Source organism: Micropterus salmoides, unplaced genomic scaffold (assembly GCF_014851395.1).
Source record: "Micropterus salmoides isolate LMB-PRFRI ecotype aquatic unplaced genomic scaffold, ASM1485139v1 Ms_hic_scaffold_17, whole genome shotgun sequence".
Lineage (NCBI taxonomy): Eukaryota > Metazoa > Chordata > Actinopteri > Centrarchiformes > Centrarchidae > Micropterus > Micropterus salmoides.
Genome location: NW_024040817.1, coordinates 31,482,067 through 31,504,992, shown reverse-complemented (window position 1 = coordinate 31,504,992; position 22,926 = coordinate 31,482,067). Strand labels below are relative to the sequence as shown.

The 22,926-nt window shown below is 38.4% G+C and overlaps 1 protein-coding gene across 1 annotated transcript; it reads left to right on the top strand.

Moving 5' to 3' along the window:
- Positions 1-12,651: 12,651 nt before the first annotated feature.
- On the top strand, positions 12,652-16,082 carry LOC119906766. The gene is made up of 2 exons (XM_038724109.1): positions 12,652-13,019; positions 13,107-16,082. Exon 2 carries the CDS (start codon positions 14,366-14,368, stop codon positions 15,554-15,556), a length of 1,191 nt encoding a protein of 396 aa, XP_038580037.1. The 5' UTR covers positions 12,652-13,019; positions 13,107-14,365; the 3' UTR covers positions 15,557-16,082.
- Positions 16,083-22,926: the final 6,844 nt, after the last annotated feature.

Below are 22,926 nucleotides of genomic sequence, written 5' to 3'. Positions count from 1 at the left end.
GTTGCCACAAGATTTAGCAGGTGACATGCACATTGTTGATGGGAGATAGGGCTTAACGATTTTGGAAAATCATCAATCTATAATAGTATGAGAAAGATAATTTGAGAGTCAAGTCATGGCATTAAATAATGGAATAATATCATCAAGTAGGCCTACCTACAGACCACAAGAAAAACTAAGTTCACCACAGTATATTATAGCCTACAAGCGCTCAATACAAAACCCACTGTTCAACCACCAATTAATAAGTTATCTCAGTTCTAATCTCCTAGGAGTCCATCTCTCATCAAAAACCTTGTTTTCTATATACCAGTAAGCAAACAAAAAAAAACTCAGTTTGAGGTTCATTTCAAAAGTTGGCCAAGCTTAGTAATTCCTTGACAACACCTGTAACCAGGCTGTAACTTGGGACAGACTGGACCTCTTTCGGACTTGTGAGTTTGGTTTTAAAACACCGTTACATAGATATTTCCTGAGCTGACAGGTGGCTGTATGTGTGACGCAGGCGCCACAGTACGCTTACCTTGCTACACATGACTTTCTGTTGTGCATTTTTCCTGTTCGCCACAGCAGCGGATGGCCCAAAGATTTCACCCACCACCACCACCAAGTTACCCGCAGGTGGCGGCTGCTATTTTCATTCCCTGTGTGACACTTATTTTCTGTAGTTTCAGCTTCTGTCAAGCTTAAGGCCGTTGTACGACAACAAGCCAAGGTACAGCGTAATGTGCAAAGTTGATGCTTCCTCTGCCAACTGTTTTACTCTTGCGTGTCATGTGACCAGAGCGTAATCGCAGCCTTTGCGATTTGAAAATCTTGGGGGAGTATTTCATATTCTAGACCATCAAGAGTCTTCATCAAGGATCAAACTTTCATCAAGGTATTCAAGATGGTCACTATGGTCAAGAGCATTTGGGTCCGCTTCAACTTTATCAGCATCATTCTGTGCCCCAAACACATGGAAAGCTTTGATGAAGTTGGATCCATTAATAGCTGTGGTTCTTACAACTTTGCCTCTAATCTTGTACTTACAAAGGACATCATCAAGAGCACCAGCGATCATGTCAAACATGTGAGACCCTCTCAATCTTTTGCAAGCTAGTGCTGCAGATCTTCTTTCCAGGGACTCTTTCTCTATCCAATGGAATGTGACACCAAGGTATCTTTTCTGATCAGCTGACCAACAATCAGTGGTGGTGGTGACAAATTTAACTTTACCCAAGTCGTCTTCGTGTCATAAGCAGCTTCACAGATCTGGATAGATCAGGTCTGGATATGTTTGGCTTGAGGATGCAACGTGGTAACTAATTATTTGAAAGCTGGCTGTTCTATTACTGCAAATGGCTTTAGACCTTCACATATGAAATTAATGACAAGCTTGTCAACAGTTGCTTGTGGGACACATTTGCTTGCAGCTGTCAACATCACATTTGGTAACCTGGCTTACTTACTTGCTGAGAGCTTTTTTGTGTGGCTGTGGTCTTTCATAAACATACTGCTATCACAGTGATGTCTGGGCGTTCTTCGATGGATGTTTCCTCTGTAATGATAAATATTAAATGATTGTTGGTTGAATGCCTAATGATTTAAACTAGTGTAAGGGATGTGATTGTCCTAAATTCACATGCACACGTTAGCTAGCTGTGTCCTAATTATATCCCCCGTTAATGTTAAGTGGCTTTATGTTAGCCATGCAAATCACCCTAAACATGTAAAAGACGGTTAAAATAATAGCCTACTATATAACTGCAAATATTCCTTCCTCAATGATTGGAGGCTGAATTCTTGTAAATCCTTTCAGGTAAACTGTTGATTGCATTTCCATGTGGTCTCCTTATTTATTAATTGTTTAGCATGATGTGAAAGAATGGTAAATTTCTTTAAGTGACCACTGATTTGGTTGTCCAGATTTTTTCCAAGTTAGCTAGCTCTGTCCTATTTGAATCCCAGGCTAATGATGACACTGCAACGTTAGTGTTTACTTCCTGTAGGGTGTGACGTTAGTGTTCTGTGTTAACTTGCTTTATATTAGCCAAGCTAATTACCCCAAAACATGTCAAAAACTGCTTAAACAATAACATACAAATAGCCGAAAACACCATCTATCCATCCATCGTCAACCGCTTATCCGGCATACAGGGTCGCGGGGGGCTGGAGCCAATCCCAGCTGACATCGGGCAAAGGGCGGGGTACACCCTGGACAAGTCGCCAGTCCATTGCAGACCGAACGTAGATACACAACCACTCACACTCACAACCACACCAAAGGACAATTTCGGAGACACCAATTAACCTAGCCTGCATGTCTTTGGATAGTGGGAGGAAGCCGGAGCACACGGAGAGAACCCACGCGGACACGGGGAGAACATGCAAAACCAGGGTTTGAACCCACAACCTTCTTACTGTGAGGCGACAGTGCTAACCACTGCACTGCCGTCCACATCGTCATCTGTCTTTCTTTATTATTTTCACAGTTTTTAATGTTGCTGTCCTATATGTCCATATTGTTTGTGTTTCTCCAAATCTTCATACACCCTTAAGGCCTACTCCCAACTGCTGTGCTGTTCTGGTCAGTTGTCACCTGACCTTTCCAAACTTGTGCCTGTTGCAGCTTTTTTCCCCGTCCTTATTTCATGATTTTCATTGGCCCATTTGTGAATGGTTGATAGCCTTATTGAATCAGAATCAGAATCAGCTTTATTTGCCAGGTATATGTACACATTCAAGGAATTTGACTCTGGACTGTACATTGCTCACAATGTGCTTACTTATACAATAATAAAATCAAACAAAGGCTACAGTATAGAGAAAACATATACACACTATAAACAAAACAATATAGACAGATTGCTCATTGCACTATTGTCTCAGAGTGCAAAGGATGCAGGAGTAAATTATTATTATTGTGGACATGACGGAGGTGGATAAGATATACAGGTACACATACACATGCATGCATACATGTACACAGTGCAATAGAGTGCAAAAGATGCTAGAATAAATAAGTATTATGTGCAGGTATTATGTACTTGAGGTAGATGGATTTTGTATACAGTATATACACAATATGACAATATGAACAGTATAAACAGCTCTGAAATAGAGAATGATGAATAAATGAGAAGTGGTAGAATAGAGGCAGAGTTACTGGGTTATTGCACAAGAATTGTTCTTGACACTGTGAGTCAGAGTCAGCTGTTCATCAGAGTGATGGCTTGTGGGAAGAAACTGTTCCTGAGACTGTTGGTTTTGGCGTACAGTGCTCTGTAGGTTGTGTCCAGAGTGAGATGGATCTGCAGTGATGTTTCCTGCCCATTTCCTGACTCTGGAAAACTCCTGAATGATCTTTTCTGCAGTCCTGACTGTCCATTGTAGTCTGCTCCTGTCCTTTTTGGTGGCAGATCCAAACCAGACAGTGATGGATGTGCAGAGGACAGACTGGATGATGGCTGTGTAAAAGTGGATCAGCAGCTCCTTAGGCAAGTTGAGCTTCCTGAGCTGGCGCAGATCAATTTTTGAGTGGCATTTTATTGTGGCCGGTCTAAGGCACACCTGTGCAATACCCATACTGTCTGATCAGCATCTTGATTTGCCACACCTGTGAGGTGGATGGATTATCTCAGCAAAGGAGAAGTGCTCACTAACACAGATTTTGACAGATTTGTGAATAATATTTGTGAGAAATGGGCCTTTTGTGTACATAAAGAAAGTCTTAGATCTTTGAGTTCAGCTCATGATGAATGGGGACAAAAACAAAAGTGTTGCTTTTATAATTTTGTTATAATCCTAGGGCTCCCCACACTGCATACCTGTAGCAGCTGACCTGGCATCAGCGATGCCAATACAGAAACGCCTGCCTTTTAGGCAGGACCTTAACTCTTGCAGAGCAGTGTTATGCAGTGATACCCACATACTGTAGGTTTCGAAGCCGGTCAAGGAGGATCTTATGGTCTATGGCATTGAATGCCTTATAAACAAGAATGTATGTAAGGCCAGCTTCAGCTGCCAGCAATAAGTCATTCAAGAACTTGAGGAACAGTTTCAGTACTGTGGTTATAAATGTCCATTAAATGCCTGTTACCCTGGATAATGCATTTTAAGCGTCTTTATTTAAATTTTATTTTGCCGGAATCCACCATCAGAATGTTCTACTCGTTAGTCGACAAGGGGTCCAAAAGCCTCTCCTAAGACACATCTGCCTTACACACAGGAATATCACCAGTTAATTCAAACGACCGGTTAAACTGGAACACCTGCTCGGCAGCTAGCAGCCAACGTGCTGCTTGTTCCGATGGCGGCATTCAGATTCAGAACGTTTCTCAAATCCAAGAATGCACAGAGCAGACTCGTGTTCTTGGAGAGAAGGCTTTTGCTAGTCATTATTGGAATAATGAACTTGTAAGGCCATGAGCACACAGAAAGCAGTAGTAGTAGAGACTATGCTTTCTTCCTGGTATTGCAAAATAGCCCCAGAACAGAGGCTGCATACAGTGCTTCAAAATAACAGACAGGCTATATCACCCAAAACATGGGTGTAGCAGTATAGCCTACCATAAGCTCAGAGTTGGATTTATTGCCAAGTAGTTTTCAACATACAAGGCAAGTGCTTTGGTATATTGGTGCATAAATTAGCACAGTAGGGGAAAATATAAAAATATAAAAACCAATAATCAATCAATCAGTAAACAGTAATCCAACTGTGAAATCTGTGAGGTTTCTGGCAGCAACTGTGGGCTTACAGTGGCATCATAACCAGTAAATAACACAGGCGAAGGCTTTTACTCAGGTCTTTCTCTATCTGCATTTTTAAATGTACTTTTGCTCTTGGAGGTCAATAGTCACGACAAAAATTCTCTCCAAATTCATCATCTACATATAGCTAAATATGTAAATTGTGGGAATAGTTCATATTAGTTTTATCGATGTTGCTTTGAACCTGTATGTCTGTGATAGACATTTCACTGTCACTGATCTGCTAATAACATTAGTTACATACATTACGTCAACATTATTAAGTTACAGGAAGAATCTTGAAAATGCAAACTCACTGGATGGTTGGAAAAAAAAACTGAAAAAAATTTACTCAAGAGAGAAAGGTGTCCATTCCATTAAAGTAAGTACAAGGCAGGCAGATGGCGGTTACATATGGTTATATAATCTTTAAAGTGCCACCAGGACGACTCTGGTGATTTTACTTTCACATATTTGATTGAACAAGTACTCACATACACAACACATACGAGTTTTCCAAAATGACCCATATGACCACAGCAAAATTTATTCGTTGCCCTTTTTTATATCACTGCTCTAATGCACTTTTGCTTTGTCATGTTCTTTTTTGGGTCTAAGCTCTCTCTCTCTCTCTCTGTGTGTGTTTGTGTGTGTGTGTGTGTGTGTGCATTCCTCCCTTTCTCCCTATGTCTCCCAGGTAGTTCTGCCCTGACCAGATGGCAGACCAGAGCTTAGCCAGCTCAAATGAAACCCCCTCAGCAGTTTAACATTAAACACCACTCTGTCATTCTCCACTTCACTTATAAATCAAAGTCCCATACAGTATTTCTTAATATGCTTTAGCTAGTAATATGACATCATTAAGGTATTCACATTTACACTATTCGTTGTTGAAATTACACACTGTTTTTTTTGCCTTCAACAGTGTGTAATATCTAAATACAAACCAATCAACCCTGGTTCATTTATTTCCACACTGAATATCACCATATATTAAGAAATTATATTTACTTAATTATTCAGTAAAACCATATGTTATTGGGAATATTATTATCAAACAACAGCAACATCAAGAAAGGAAGTGCTTACATGATGTCGCATACTCTGTAATACATTATTTTACTGTGCTGTAATCATACATTTTGTTACTTCTTGGGAGGGTTGGCTCATCTGGACTAACATACCAAAGTAAATGAAGAACATCTCAAAAACTATCACATCTAGTGCATTAAGAATGACCACTGACAGATAACAGGGAAATGTAAGCCTCAGTGTTTCTGCACCACAGTCCTTTAGAAACCACATACTACATTAAGTTTACAAAGGCATTGTCAGGTGAGGATCAAGGCTCCTCTCCACTTTGTTCAATTAGATAAGCAACCTGCAAATCGCACAAAAATGTCTTTTTTAATTTTGTGAAATACAATAGAAACACAAAGTAGTACTGACAGCCATAATTTTAGCGTGTGGTAAAATGGTGCTTTTTTAATGGATATTTACCCTGTTAATTATCAAATTACACATTTATGCGCACAGTCAGGGCTGGACTGGGACAAAAAATCAGCCCTGGCATTTTTGGCCCAGGTGGTCCATCAAAATCGGTCAGACACCCATCACCAATACACCATCCTTCCATTTAAAGGCTCAGATTAGGGGTGTGATGAAACAATGGGCTAACCATGAGACGTAACATTGCACAAGATTGGGGCCATGACAGCAAGACAAGTATATATTTTAATAGGCCTACTATTTACGGAAAAAAGTCTTGATAGGGACTGACGACCTGTCCAGGGTGTACCCCGCCTTTCGCCCGATGTCAGCTGGGATTGGCTCCAGCCCCCAGTGACCCTGTACACAGGATAAGCAGTTGACGATGGATGGATGGATGGAAGTCTTGATAGGGGGTTTTAAGCATTAAACACTCAATTTCCTGCATTCTGGGTACATTTTCTGGAGACATTTTCTGCACCAGGGAAGAACAAAATTCAGGTGGCAGGTGACAATTCAGAAAATGAAAATATAATAGAATAAAATTCAGTAATCGGTAGCTTATTATTGTTTTTAGTCTTAGTTACTTTTTTGGACAACACATTTTTCTTCTATATTTACATTGGATTGCAGGCTTATTGTGCATATAAACCTTTTTAATAGCATTTTTATTTGTTAATTAACATTTCTTGGTGCAAGCTATTTTTCAGAACATTTTTATCAAATGCTTTCAGAAGGTGATGTGTACATGTCCCCAGTATCCCCAATGTAAATGACCCTCCCTCCCTGCTCCCTCCCTACAGGCTTTGCTACGCAGGAAACAGAGAGCAGAGGGGGTGGGGTGTGATTGGGCCAGCCCAGTGCCAGTATAGAAAATGACCCAATGGGCCGCTGTACATACGTTATAGGCCGATCTTTGGCCCATTTCTTATTATATTATTTAAATACATAATTTCCATTTTGCCTGGTATGCCAGATTACCATTCCAGCCCTGTGCACAGTTGTGAAGCAATAGCCTACAAACAGAATGCAAATTCTGAAAGTATAAGCATTATTGGTCACTTGATAGGCACAAGGTCTTGTTATCGTAATGCCGTTAGCAGTAAAAAATAAATAAGTGTTTTCCACCAGGGCAGTAAAATGTTAAGTTTAGCATGTGATCTCAACTTGCATGCTGGCTACTTTTTTATTGCCAAGACACAGTGCTGGAGAATAATTACATGAAAGTAATCCAACTATATATAGTTGACGAAAACACGCTCTGTAGCGCCAGTTGCCCGTTTAAGGCTACTGTAGAAAGGGCGCATGGCGACCTCCATGTAAGGGGGGACGCACGGTTAGATAGCAATGGCTCATTCTAAGGTAATAAAAACATAGGTTCGTTATGTAAGGTCTTTATACACCACTGAAAACATAGTTATGGATCTTATATTGCATTGCTGTCAATAAATCCTCAGAAATATTACACACTTGAACCTTTAAATTTTGAATTATAACCAAATTCAAACTGAAAAATACAAATAAATGCTTCCTGGTTGAATGCAACGATTAATCTGCACAGAGGAGTTGTTTGCAAAGTAAGTCATTTATTTACTGATGAGCTTATTTTGATCTTTTTTTTTCTGGCAGCAGAAAGATTAAGGGCCATCAAAATTGTAAATTCAGGGAGTCTGTTGTTAACACAATATGTTTGTTTATTGTTACAGCAACATACCAGATTTTTTTTTTACCAGAAAAATTAAGAAAACACTTTGGACCAGTCCAGTTTAAGTTTCCGGTCAACAATATAAATATTACAAATGTAATGATTACAAAAATTACAAAAACAATTACAACATGGATAACTAAAACAAAAAACACACATTCAATTCGAATAGGACAAATGAAGACAATATATGAAATGATGAATGAAATAAATGGACACCAGGATGGTATTCTTTTCTAATACTTAAGTAGGACTAACATAGCAGCCTGTGTGCAACTGTGTGTAAGTTGAAACTTAGTCGAGTTATAACGTAAATTTTTACTGTTGTGATTTATGTTTTACTAAAATAAAAGTGGTTGCACCCAGAGAAATAAGTTACAGTGTAACTCTAAATAGTTACACATGACTTTACGTCAAAATTCATTAGGTTGGTCTCCAAATAATCATGGTGCAACCAAATTTAGTAGCTGATTTAGTTACAAGCTAACTAGTTCTTGTGTAGTACTAGTGTTGACATAACACTCTAACTTAGCAGAGAAGTTATATATAGCTGGGGCAACCCAGTGCTGTAGTTTTATTTCCATCATTTCCTTCCTCTTTCTTGACTTCCATTTAACATTTACTCAAATTAGGTCATCTGTCATCCTTGGTGGGGCGTCCTGGTGTGTCAGTGCTGGGCTCCTGCTGCTGGTAGAAGGTATGAGTGGGGATGGCATGCAAAGGAAATTAGGATAATTAGTAACTATGTTTCTGCATTCAAAAGATTTTATATGAACAATATCTTATTGATTTTACTCATTGCCATGAGAGCTACATAAAAAATCTCTTACTGAAGTTCCTTAAAATTACAAAGATTGCACAGATCTACTGACAGAAACATGTTCTCTTACTATTCTCTGCTCTGATGCCGTCTCCTCTCCTCTCCAGTGCCCACAGGTGGTCATTTGAGTGGGAAATTGAGTTGGTCCACAATAAAATGTTAAATAAAATGTTTTTTGGTAAATGGTCTGTACTTCTATAGCACCTTTCCAGTCTTTTAGACCACTCAAAGCACTTCTACTCTACATCACATTCACCCCATTCACACACACTAAGGCTCTGCCATCAGAAAGAGAAATACACATTCACAGCAATTTAGGGTTCACCATCTTACCCAAGGATACTTCAACACGCAGACTTGAGGAGCAGGGGATCGAACCAAACCCCCTGAGCCACAGCCCTCAAATAGCAGTGTTTTAGGGATGGGAATGTTAGGATTTTATAGATACTGCTGCTCTAATCGGTTCTTCATCAATACTCTTATTGGTTCTTTTTCTCAAAAACACTAAATGGACAACATAATTATGTTATTTAGCATAGTTCTGAGGCCATTGAATGGTTAAAATAATGAATTCTATTTTATTTTTTAAAAATTGCCCCCGCAGCCACTTCATCCTAGTGCCAGGCAAGTTCTTACATGAAAATACCATACAACAAGCTATTAAAATACAATGTATCCTTTTGGCTTGTGGCCTTTTACCAAAATTACCCTTTGCCACATTTCAGATGTCAGAGAGTTTTTAGCAGTTTCACCAGAGACATTTACCCCTCAGATGTTTTTATTTAAACAACTGTTTGAGGTCCAAACATTATCCAATATTTAACTGCTTATGCAGTTCAAACTAGCTCCACCTTGAGCAGTTACAACAGTAAAATGCTGCTTACGTATGGGTACATCTGCATTAACAATATAATGTAACATATAATAATGTATCAGTTATTGGGGCCATTTACTTGTAATACGGTCGTAATTGTATATGTCATGTACATTTGTAATACTTATTTTGCTGATATTACTAACGTCCTTTCAGTTAGGTTTCCAATATAAGACTTTTACTTGTAATGGAGTATTTTTACTTTTCTGGTATTAGTACATTTACTTAGGTGAAGGGTCTGAATACTTGTTCTACCACTGATTAATAATATAGTATTATTTTTGAAAGACAGCATTTACCTTTTCTCCCTCTCCTTTAGATATTGTGTATCCTTATGTGCCACCAACAGAAACCCTCTTGCTACCACATGAAAAACTGATCTACACTCTTAGAAGGAATGTGTAAAATATTTACACAAATTATGTGTACCACTGCAGTCTACACATTTTGTGTCAATATTTAATAAAAATGTGTTGGAAGAATTCAGCTTTTTTACACAGAGTTGTGTGTAGTTATAAATCAACACAACCTGTGACTTTGTTCGCAGCATTCAACACAATATTGTGTAGACTGATCTGCTTTACACACACCCAGTGTCAGCTTTAAAAAATAACACAATTTAAAAAAGCGTCAGCTACAGTAGCCTATTTGATTTAGCACAGCAGCCGACCCAAAGTGATTTTACTTTATTTATTTATTGAATCACTTTACTCTGTGAATTCCTAAAAAAATGCAACTCAGTGGTTATTGAACCCTCCGAACATCTCCGTTTCTCAGAGACGATATAACTAAACAACACTGATAATGCCAACCATTTAGAAGCTAGCCAGTATTTACACTATTCCTAGTATAATGTTAAATATGTTTTTGAACAGACAATTTAGCTTCACGTAGGCTAGCTAGGAAGGACGACAGACAGTGGCTGTTGCTTAGTTACGCTTAGATGCCGACTGACGACAACTGTCCACGAGCTCAAGTGCATTTCGGGAAAGAATAAAAAAGTGGACATGACGGAGAGAATTCGCGCCAGTGGTGACTGCTAGCAAGATTCTTGAGGTAAGTCGTAAGCTTATTGAAATCATTTCTTAACTTATATTTACATGTAAAATCGACATATCGTGCGGTTGTTATTTTTGCTGGTTTAATCTGGTTTCTAACAGAACTGTTGGACACTGTACTTTACTCTGTTACTCAATAATAACGTAGACGTTCATCAATTATTAGCGTTAATAAAATGGCGCCGGGGATGGCGCAGTAAAAAAACCGAAAGGCTCAGGGATAACAACCATCATCGCTGAAGGTTTATTAGTTTATTTCAGACACGTTCAGACAAGTTTCCATTCCAGTAAAATAAGCACGATCTTGTCTGCATTGTTTTAATCATTTTGGTGCACTCTGTACTGATTAACGTTATGTGAAGGTAAAGTTTAGTAGCTAGCTAACCTTAGCTGATCTAAGTTAGAAGTGAGCTAAATAATGGAGAAGCCATTTGAGCAAGCTATATAACGTCACCGTAGCGTTAACATAACTTACTTAACTTAATATTAAAATGGCACAGACACAGCAGATACGATTTATTTTAAATGAAGTGTTGTTTCTCAGCTTGCAAGATGGAAATTTAACTTTAACATTAATGTTAGTTGTGCGCCGTTTTTATGAGGGTAAGTTAAGTCGTTACTCCGTTTGGTGTGACTTGGATGTTAGAACGTTATGGCAGTACAGGTAACGTTACTGTTACTCTGGACTGTGACTGTGGACCACAAACTCTGGCATCCAAGCTCTGGCACGAGTCAGTCAGTTGTTAGGAAAGAAAACAAATCGTCTCTGACGTGCTACTAACGAGCTAACGTTAGCTCAGAATGGGCAAGTGTCTGAAATTCAGAAGGCCAGAGATACGTGTTGCGAGACGAGGCTGAGGGCAGCGGCGCTGAGGTTAGCTCAACAAGCGGATCAGTGTGCGAGTCAGTCACACTATGGCGAGCGGTAATGGAGCAGCGGCGCTGGAAGACCCGCTGCAGATTACTGGTCAGTGAATGTTACAACAGCAACAGTGAGACAGTTGTGTATGAGGCGAGGACCGTGTCTGTGTGTCGCCGTTGCGCCGCTGTTGTAGGCTAACTAACACACATTATTAAACAAACCCATATGCGCCGATCACCAGGACTAGGAAAAAACCAAACCGGAGCCCAACTACTTATCCCCGATGCTTTCAAGCCAATACATCGTGAGCAATGTACAATCCTGAATCAAATTCCTTGTATGTGTACACATACCTGGCAATAAAGCTGATTCTGATACTATAATTTATATTACTATATTTCAAGCAGCCTTTAGATTCTAAAACAGAACAGGATGAAAAAATAATTGGCATTTACATTAGCATATTATATTACATTACCTTATTTTAGCCAAGGTGTAACTAATGGTAACACACATACTGCACTAGTTTCATTTTTTAATATTCTATTTATTTTGTATTTTTGGCTTCATAGCATAGAGTTCGTGATGTGATTAAATATGAACGTGAGTATTAAATAATAATTTTGTCAAGCTTCAAATTCATACAGATTTTACATTGTATGGAAGTGAAGCTGGCATTAAATTTCATCCTGGGTGGTATTAAAAAGGTCTGGTTATGATGAAGGTTATGATTGAAGAGCCTGGCTTACTATTTTTTTGCATTATGAGGCTGGAATATTTATTTTCTTCTTTCTTTCTTTTCTAACTTTGCTGTGTAAGTTAGCTAATATAGCTAATGATGTAAGTTACCTCATATAGCCATGGCTAGTTAATCTTACTTTTATTATTTACTTTTAATACATTTAAGAACATTTAGCCATCTAACGTTCATTCAGATCTGTAAGATTGTTTGTGTATGAAAGTGTAAGTTAGCTGCAGCCTCATGTTACCTAACAATAAGTGTATAGATTTTATGTTGGAAAAAAGAAATGAGCTGCTATATCAGCTAATGCTTTGTGTAAAAGTATTGTTATCAGTAAAAAGTGGCTGCTGCATTATCTGTCTAAATATTAACATTCTATTATTTCTTTATTATTCAGCAAATGGACCAATCTTTAGAGGATCCTGGGCCTCCTGGGTCTTTTGACACTGGACAACTGACCAAAACTGTACTTGTTAGTATCTATAAAGACAATACAGAAACATGCAAAAAGATCTTCCACATCAGTGATGCCCCACAACTTTTGACATTCTGTTACTCAGAATTCTCCCATCCTGTTCAGTTGGAACGTTTTTTTAAATATAACGAAGACTTCAATGACTACATTGACTGTGACATCACCACAGCTGTGCAAGACTATGACAAATTTCAAGTTTATGTGGCCACTGAAATCCACCTACAGATCATCAATGTTCAGCATACCCAGACTGAAAGTACTCAGGTGAGCACTGCAGTAAAACTCTTTAAATTATTCATTCATACTAAATCAAGCATTCTTAACAACTCTGATTTTATTTTTGCATCATAGTAATTCCTTATTAGGCCGAAGACTCACTGCCGTTACAGTCGTTCCTGACCAGGAAGGCACCTGATACAACAGCTGAATTTGAGCGCACAGGGGTGTTATCTACAGAAGGAAGGAAAAAGATCATCACTGTTTGCATCGGTGATCTCGTGGCAAAACATGGATTGTAAGTTTGTCATGTTTTAAGAACAGAAAACCTGAATCCATCTGTAACTATTACACTGTTTTGAATTTTTTTCTCAGGAGCGGGGCCTGGCATATAGGCTAAATTAAGACCCATTGAGTTAGCTAATATAAGTCAGGTTATCCGTACCTTGATTTCAAGATATAGCTATAATTAGTTGTCCATGAATATCAATAGAGATTAATGTTAATCTGGTGCGGACTGGGGCGAAAAAATGGCCCAACAATTTGTCCCACATCAGCCCACTCAGAAAGAAACATTTGTTGGTGCCTCTGGGACTTTAGAGAATTTTATTCCTTAATTCTTGAGAATTTTATGCAAGTAAAGTACATGACTCTGTTCTGCTAGCCCTCATCGCTGCTGTCTTTGAGGTCTTTCACTCATGTCAGGGCTAGTGCTGGTTTCTGAAAATCTTTACTCCAGTAAAATGAAAATTACTCCTATAAAAAAACACTGAAGTAAAAGTAAAAAATTACCATTTCACAAACCTACTCAAGTAAAAGCAGAAACGTGCAGATATCTTCTCTTTTTGGAATAAGCGTACCATCTGCTGTGCATCAGTTTCGCTTTGCTTTACTTGTTTTTTAGCCCTGCTCTAATTTTGTTATTTCTGTTTAATACAATTCTTTTACTTCTTTAAATCTACATAGAGTTATCAGTAAGATCAGTAGTAGTAGGTTAAGCCTACATATAGAGGCCAGCAGGACTGTTGTGTAATCTCTTCGTATTGGTATTAAACAAATAGCAACCAAGCAAATTAGAGAAAAATAAATAACTTCTATCAAAACAAAGCAATGCTCTGTGCAACGAGAGGATTCTGCAAATTTAGGCTATCAGTATCAATCCAGTGAGAATCTGCCTTTTTTTTCAATTTGTGTTCTGCTAAGTCTGAGGATGCAGTGTCAGTCACCAGTCATGCTGCTATATTTGCTGCAAAGATGTACTCTTTTTCTAATGTAACATTAAGTGATGTACAAAGAAGTGTAAGTTGCACTAAAGAACTTTTGGACAGGACATCTACCACTGCTTTGCTCAAAAGCTTAGCTGTTCCAGATGACAACGAGGGGTTCGTTCATTAATGAAAGAGTTTGAGACTGCAAGAGAGTCCCTTGAGAATATAGGTAACCCTTATAAAATGTCTAAATTCTTTGAAACTGAGTACTCTCTTCTTAAGCCAACCGAGATCTTCTTAGGCCACAGAGCTGAAACTATAAGAAAAAATGGTATTCCACAACAAACACTTGCAGCTGATACATTTCAGTATATTTCCATCCTTGAAACTCTAAAATTAATCTTTAATAATGAGAAATTTCAGACCCTGTATTTGCAGTCTCATAGAAGTACAGATGGAAAGATGCGTGACTATTGTGATGGTGCTCATTTTGCTAGACATGAACTATACAAAACACATCCCGATGCTCTACAGATTCAGCTATACTTTGATGATCTGGAGACAGTTAATCCTCTTGGGTCAAAAACAAAGATTCATAAAATGGGAGCAGTGTATTTTTCATTGAGAAACCTACCCCCTGAGTATAATTCAAGCTTGGCAAACATTCACCTTTGCCTTCTATTCAATGCTATTGACAGAGAAAAATATGGCTTTGCAAAGATTTTTCAGCCTCTCTTAGATGACATAAAAATCCTAAAGAGTCAAGGCATTGACATTAAGATAAGAGAAGAAACACACACAGTACACGGAACGATCTGCCTTTTTACTGCTGACAATCTTGCTTGTCATGCGCTGTGTGGCTACGCAGAAAGTTTTTCTGCTAACAGGTTCTGCCATATTTGCCTTGTTGATAAAACAACTTCACAAAGTGTGTTTAATGAAGATGATCTTGAAAAGAGAGACAGACACAATTACCAGCAGCATGTTGTGTTGAATGATGTCACTGTTACAGGGATCAAACAAGACTCGTGCTTGAATACTTTGGAATACTTTCATGTAACTGAAAATGTAGGGGTTGACATAATGCATGATGTGCTTGAGGGTGTTGCACCTTTGGAAGTAAAACTTTTACTTCGACACTACATTTTTGAAGAAAAGCTGTTGTGCCTGGAACAGCTGAATGAAAGGATAGCCAGCTATGACTATGGGTATTCAAACACAAAAAACAAACCAAGTGAAATCCTTAACCTGAAATCTGAGACAGCCATCAAACAAACAGCAGCACAGATGTGGTGTCTCATACAAAACTTGCCTCTTCTTTTGGGGGACATTGTCAGTCCTGAAAGTCTGCACTGGCAGTTGTTCATTTTGTTATGAGAAATATGTAGCATTATATTTGCTCCTGTTGTAACCAGAGGTCTTGCAGTGTTCCTGAAACAGCTTATCATAGATCATCATAAGAACTGAGCTGAGAACAGAGACGGTTTATGTGTCAAACACAGTTGGTGTAGGTGGACATACATACAGAACAGGGAGCATTCTGATGTTGTCAGCTAGTTCAGAAAAGGAATCAATCTTTGGAGAAGTTGTTCATTTATTCCCAAAGGTGGACAGAAACACTGTGACTTTTTTAAGGATAGTTAATGTTAAATATTTTGATGATCACTTTTACTCATATGCTGTGGAAAAGATGGAGGAGTACAAACTTGTTAAAATTCCTTCTGGTGTGTCAGATTCCCAACCCCTAGATATTCAGACACATTTTTTAGATGATCAGATCTACATCAATCCAAGATACATAGTTTTGAAATAAGTACAATGATGTAGAAGGTGTGGTTATGTCATTTTGCCCAATGAAATTGGAAAATATCTGTTCTATTCAATTCAATTCAATTTTATTTGTATAGCGCCAAATCACAACAACAGTTATCTCACAGCGCTTTTCATAAAAGAGCAGGTCTAGACCGTACTCTGTGATGTTATTTACAGAAGCCCAACAGTTCCCACCAAGAGCAGCACTAGGAGACAGAGGCAAGGAAACCTCGAGCAGAACCATGGCTCAGGGTGGGCGGCCATCTGCCTCGACCGGTTGGGGTGTGTGTGTGTGTGTGTGTGTGTGTGTGTGTGTGTGTGAGTGAGAGAGAGAGAGAGAGATGTAAGGAGAGAGAGAGGGGAGGGAGGCAGCCTACACAATATACACACAGAGGTACACACAGTGAAGGTAATGTTGCTATAGACTAAATGAAAAATGGTACAGATATTTATAATAGTGTTAATGGTAACCATCGTAATGTTAATGATTATAATAACAAATTATTCTGTCCTGTCAGATTTGTTTTACTGCTGAAATTCTATTCTATGAAATTATATAGTTGCAGCTATATATTTCTGTTAATCTGGCGTAAGTTCGAATTTGTGGATCTTTTTGCCAATACGTAATAAATGTATTGATATTAAATGCGTTTGAGTCATAAATTGTGTATTCTGTTTTCATTAACTCATTTCGTGTCAAATTAACACTTTTTGTGTAGGGTTTTAGGTTTGTTTCTTTCTACACAATGTGTGTAGCCATGGACAGCACATTATGTGTTAATGTTACACATGTTTACACATTTTTGTGTTCACCTTCCTGACACATTCACTGTGTTAAAATCATTAACACAGTGAATGTGTCAAAATTAACACAACAAGGGTTGTCCCAAAACTCACCCATTGATGTGTAAGAATTTAACACAGTTTGTGTAAGTTTTAACACATCCTTTCTAAGAGTGTAAATTGAAAATATGACATACAGATTGCATATAGGTAACTTAAATATATTGATCTATACCCCTTTGATTTTCTTTAATAAAAAGTTTTAACACTTGTAAGTACACCAGTTTTTGTAACTCAGACATGATTGAGATTTGGAGCTGAGGTCTGTTTTCCTTTTGCCTCTAGGTTTGTCCTCCAAGCATGCTTTTCTGACTAAAATGAGAATTGAGGCACAAAGTGGACTGTGTCCAATCTCTATTGATTTTTGGCCTACCTTGCCCTGTGTCCTGGTATTGCTGTAAATGCACAGTGTGGGAACGTCTAGAAACAAATGGACTCCTTCATTGGTTGTGACAGCTGGCCGAGAACTGACGGACAGGAACTAATTTTTCCCTCATACGCAAATAAAACTAAAGAAGGAGAGCGAATAAGTGTCTCATTAGAGGCAGGTGTTGAGTAAACCCTATAAATGCAAATATCAGTTAGTCTCTTTCTTTTCCATCATGGTAGTTTCTATTTCTACTGAAAATCTGCTATAGATAGAAACAACTTTCAGATCTTGATTCAGAATTCAGTTGCAATGAAGGCCATCAAAAAGAGGTCTGTACCACAGCATCATTGTACTGGCTTCCTTATCATTGGAGAATTGACTTTAATATTTTATTACTTTGACAGTGACAACTTGGGATGGACCACAAATCAGGTAATTTAACACCCTATGTGCTTGATATTGGTCTCAGTTGAACTTGCTGTTCATGACCACATGGGATAGTTTATTGCTGTTAAAAACATTTAGAGACAATTTTATTTGGAATGGTATTTCTATAACATTTAACTATATATGCTGTATTTGTGCATAAGGGGATCCCATGCATATTTGTGAACCCTTTCTCCCAGAAATTATGTTTTATACAACTATTTTGCAGCAGTAAATGGGTTATAAGAGAAATGTGATGGCACTCGTAATGGCACAACTCACAGCACTTGTTTAAGGTTAGTATAATATGGAAAAAGTCAACAGTGATTTGAAAGATGAGACACAACATGATTACTTTAAATTTGAACCAAAAACATAATCTTTCTATTACCTAAGATCCAGACATGTTTTAAAAGATAAAAAGACTTTGCTTGGACTAATATTTTGTGTGATGTGGTTTCAACATTTAAATGTGCAACTACCTAGTAACAAATCTTAAAATGACATCTCCCAAGAATCTACTGTATAAATATGCAAATGTCTATATTTAATTTATGTTTAAAGTTCATGTTTTCCTTCTAACTTATTTGGCTAAACAAATTCATAGTTAACATAATTTGCTATATGCAATATGTATGTGTAGTAATTATTATATATATATATATATATATATATATATATATATATATATATATATATATATATATATATATATATATATATATATATATATATATATATATATATATATATATATATATATATATATATATATATATATATATATATATATATTTTTTTAATAGAGGGGGGGTTTCCAGCAGATAGTACAATTCAACCAGTAAAAACCTAGATCCCCCCAATTGGTAAGGTCACAAAAAGAAAAAATTACAAGAAGACTAATTAAAGAATAAATAGATAAATAATAAATGTCCAAATACTCAATAACTGCATAAACTGCAAAATAACAAATAAATAGAAGATATAATAATGGAAGAAAAAGTAAATGATTAATTAAATGTTATACTGATCGGAGAAGATATACGATACGATGAAAGGCAAAAAGATAACTCCCTCTCCGACAGGTTCCACCGTCTTAGGAGTGATAGTCAAGCTATTTATTGAGTTCAGAAAGGGATTCTTGTAAAAGGCTAGCTTTAGGCATTCCAATATTTCCTGTCCTGTCCAGAAAAAATGTAAATTATCAGCTGGAGATTGCTGACATCTGTTGCAGACATCACTTCATTCAGAGATGGCATTAACTTTGGATGGAGCAGCTCTCAAATCTATGTGCAAGACCTGACCAAATGCTGGGAAGTGGGTAGTGGTTGAACCACCAAAAATCTCTTTCCTACCAGGTGGCATAATGGTTACAGATGGCCTAGCGAGCCTTCCACCCAGGCTGCCTCGCTACATACAAGTGACCCTATAGAATGATATTATGATACCACCATCTCTCCAAAGCATGTGATAGCTTTGGTGAATGTTATTGAAAGTATTCAGCCCATCATCACTAGAAACTCAGACACTTCTACTAAACCTGACCAAAAACCTAAGAATCACTTAAACTTTGGACACTCTTCAATGCCCAGTGAATTTTAAGAACCAATAACTGAAAAACTGCCATAGGCTAACAAAGCATGACCTTGCCTTTGGGTGCACTGACAAAATAAAACACCACATAATGCTTGGTCACGAAAACACCAAGCAAGTGAAAAGTTAGGGTACAGGTATAGGAAACTGGTAACATTAAACATGCAGCAACTGGTAGCACACATATCATACGACAATGACCAGACGGGCACTGAACAGAAAAAACAAACATAATACACCAGGGACTAACATGCAGGGCGGGAGCAATACAGGTGACAGGGATCAAGGCTAACGAGGCAGGCAGGCAGATAGCAGGGAAAACAGACAGAACACATCTTACAAAATATCAGACAAGAATCTAACCGCAAACAATAACAGAAACCCATGTAAACAGACAAACACTGACCAACTATAACACTGGGATCATAACAGACAAAAACCTAAACGAGAACACAGAACTACAACACAGAGGCAGGGAGTTGAAAACAACATAACGGGGCAAGGCAGGACTGAAATTAGGATTAGACAGAACACCAGACAATTACAGAGGAACTGAGGCAAGCACAGATAATAAGCAGATAAATAATAACCCAGACTAAACAGATACCGAACTGATCAATAAGTAAACACACAGTGAACTAAACAGATGACAGAACTAAAAAGTAGATACAAAACCCAAAACTCAGAATCAAGAACCAAAACCCAGAAACCAAAACCAGGGAAGGCATGGCCAAAATAATATAACACAGACAACCAACAATCGTGGAATGTTTTGTGTGATACTAGATGGTGATTGAGAGTTGGATGGAGGGGGGGAAAAGAATGTTAAGTAGTCTGCTGGTATTGAAAAACTTATGTCTCCCTGGTGTAAAGCCCATTTGGTCCAAAGAAATTATGGCTGGACAGAAATTTTGACAGAATTTGAAAATAATAATAATAATAATCTTTATTTGTAGAGCACTTTTCAAAAACAAGTTACAAAGTGCTGTAACAAGTGTAAAGACAATAAAACCCAAAAGACAATAATACAAAAACAATACAAGATAAAAGCATGAAAACATTGAAAAGACTAAAATACACGTTTAAGATAAATGTAAAATTAGTAAAATACAATAAAATGAAAGGGATAAAATAAAGTCAAATAAAATCGGGAAAGGCTCTCCTATAAAAGTATGTTTTAAGAAGGGACTTAAAAGAGTTCACTGAAAATCAACATTATTGGACTATATATGCAGAAGGTTACAGTACATGTATTGATGTAGTAGGCCTATGTGAGTATATGTATATTTTTATTTAATTTTATTGATAATTATTACTATATATTTTCTTTTTTGTTGCTCTGTTCTGTTTTAACCTCTTAACATTCCAACGGCCTGCCCACGGTCCTGGCGGCAGCTTTTGGTAAGTGCACACAACTGCTATGTTAACTTCATACTCATATGATACACCATTTCAAAGCTAAAATCCTCGTGATTCGACCAATGCAAACCATTTCAAGATACAAATCACCACAGCGGGTACAATCAGCGCTTCTGTCAGACCAACCAGTACAACCAAAATTGACGCGACTCACCTGAAGCCTCATAGTAATCCGCCCATCGATTATATTCCACCAAAAATGGTCTTGTTAAGTTGTCAAAGGTCCAGATGATCCAATCCAGTAAAAATATTTAGTCCAAAACACATTATTCCATCAATAAAGCCCCAGGGACTGCTGCTGCATCGTTTCATATTTGTCAGCAGATGTGACTCGCTTGCCATTATAACCGTAATAACGCCAATTTGAATGTAAACAACAACGATAGCTTGTATTCAAATTAGCCGCTGACCTTTCCAGTGACACCAAATCCGACCCAGCTCACGTCCCTTTCAAAGCCTTCAATAGCCAAGGAGAGCCCCTATTATTTGTATGGGTAGGCCAAGCCAATTGCAAACAATTGTGCCGATGACTGGCACTTCGTGTAGCCAATAAAATTCTACCAGCAAAATAACACATCTGCGTCGAGCTACCGGCTAATACGGAGCGATGCAGCAGCTGCCTGCCCCCAAGGGGCGGTGCTGTTTTAGAAGAAATACGCTAAGACATACACTGTGTAAAATAGTAATTTTTCATGGTATTGGTAGGAAATTATTTTCCCACCTAATAAGTACCAGCCATAGTTATCTGCATGCATTTGTTGGTGTGGCAGGTTGAGGGTTTTTCTCCCTCCCGCCACTATATGGCACTGCACTGGTGCCCTGACAGCCGGATGCCGCTGCCGTGGCCTATAAGTACAGGTGGTGATGCACCTGTGTCAGTCCCTTTCTTACCTGGGTTGGGCGTCTCGGCTGTTGGTGACGGTGATCCGGTGTTGTGGTGTGCTGATGCGAGTGCTGTCACAGCTGTTATGGCCTGCAGCGTAACAGTTTAGCTGGTGGTTAATACCCCTAAACCTGCAGCGTCACCGGGCGGCATCCTGTATGCACACGACATTGCTCTCGGTCCGTGTGGTAAGTATTGGGTGAGATGATTTCCCGTTTTATCAGGCCAGGCTGGTTGCTGTTCAGGATTCTCTGCTCCAGTCTTCACAGCGGTTTTTTACTGTCAAGTGCATTCACTTTAGTGAAGTTCAACCCTGCAGTTTCCCCCACTTGATAGGGTATGCTTGCCTCTGAAGGTTTGGACTGGATTTTACTCAATGACCAGGAATCAATTCTTTCTTTTCTTTCTTTTATTTGAAAGTTGTCGTAGCCATAAGCAGGTAAAAAACCTTAAATACAAACACAAGTAAATCAATGAAACACATAATAAACTCAGGTAACCATAATAAACATCACCATCCAACATCCAAATACTTATTTTAAATCACTGCTCACATAATTTAACTTTAAATCCTAACAACTTTAACCCTCTACAAACACAATCCTACACTTACAGTTTTTCCCTTTTAAACTTTACAATACATTACTTTTAACCATGCTTCAAATCTCCATGATGTTAAATGTACAACACTTTAGTTTACAATTCAAACACATGGTTTTATACAAACATTTTTTCCCTAAATATAATTTCATGATTCACTTTAATATTAAAATCCACCACATTTCACAAACAAACAAACGCTCACCGACTCCTTCCTCGTTCAGACAAGCTTTAGTCCTGCAGTCTCATTTTTTCCCAGTTCCTCAACACATCTTCCCAGCCTGCTTTCTATCCTGTGAATGACTCCAAATCTCCTAATTACCAGATCCTTCCCACCTGGTGACTAACTAGCTGACTGCAGCTAGGCACCACAACCAGGGAAAAAAGGGCGTGGTCTGCAGCTCAGCTTGACAGTGCTGTCTGCTTGCATGCTGATGGAACTGTCTGCTGTGTGCGGGTAGTGCATCGCGGTTAAACACAATGCTCCCTTGATTGTTTTAGAGGAAATCGTTTGCTGTGCGGGCTGTCTCGATCTGGCCTGTGGCTGATTATGTGCGTGCGGTGTGGTGCATGTGGATGTATGCATGTCTCTTGTATTGTATTCCATTTGATTGAATATATACCATGCTAAATCTTCCCTTCCCTTCAGTGATCTGCTGCACTGCAGCCTCGGACGGCGGCTCGGTCTGTCTTTTCGTGCCTTGGCTTTGGGTGTCGCTCTCTCCCCCTGTGGGATTGCCCTCTGCCTGGTCGGCCCAGTTCCGGCTCCGTCTTGGCTCTAAGCGGGCTTGCCGGTTTTAG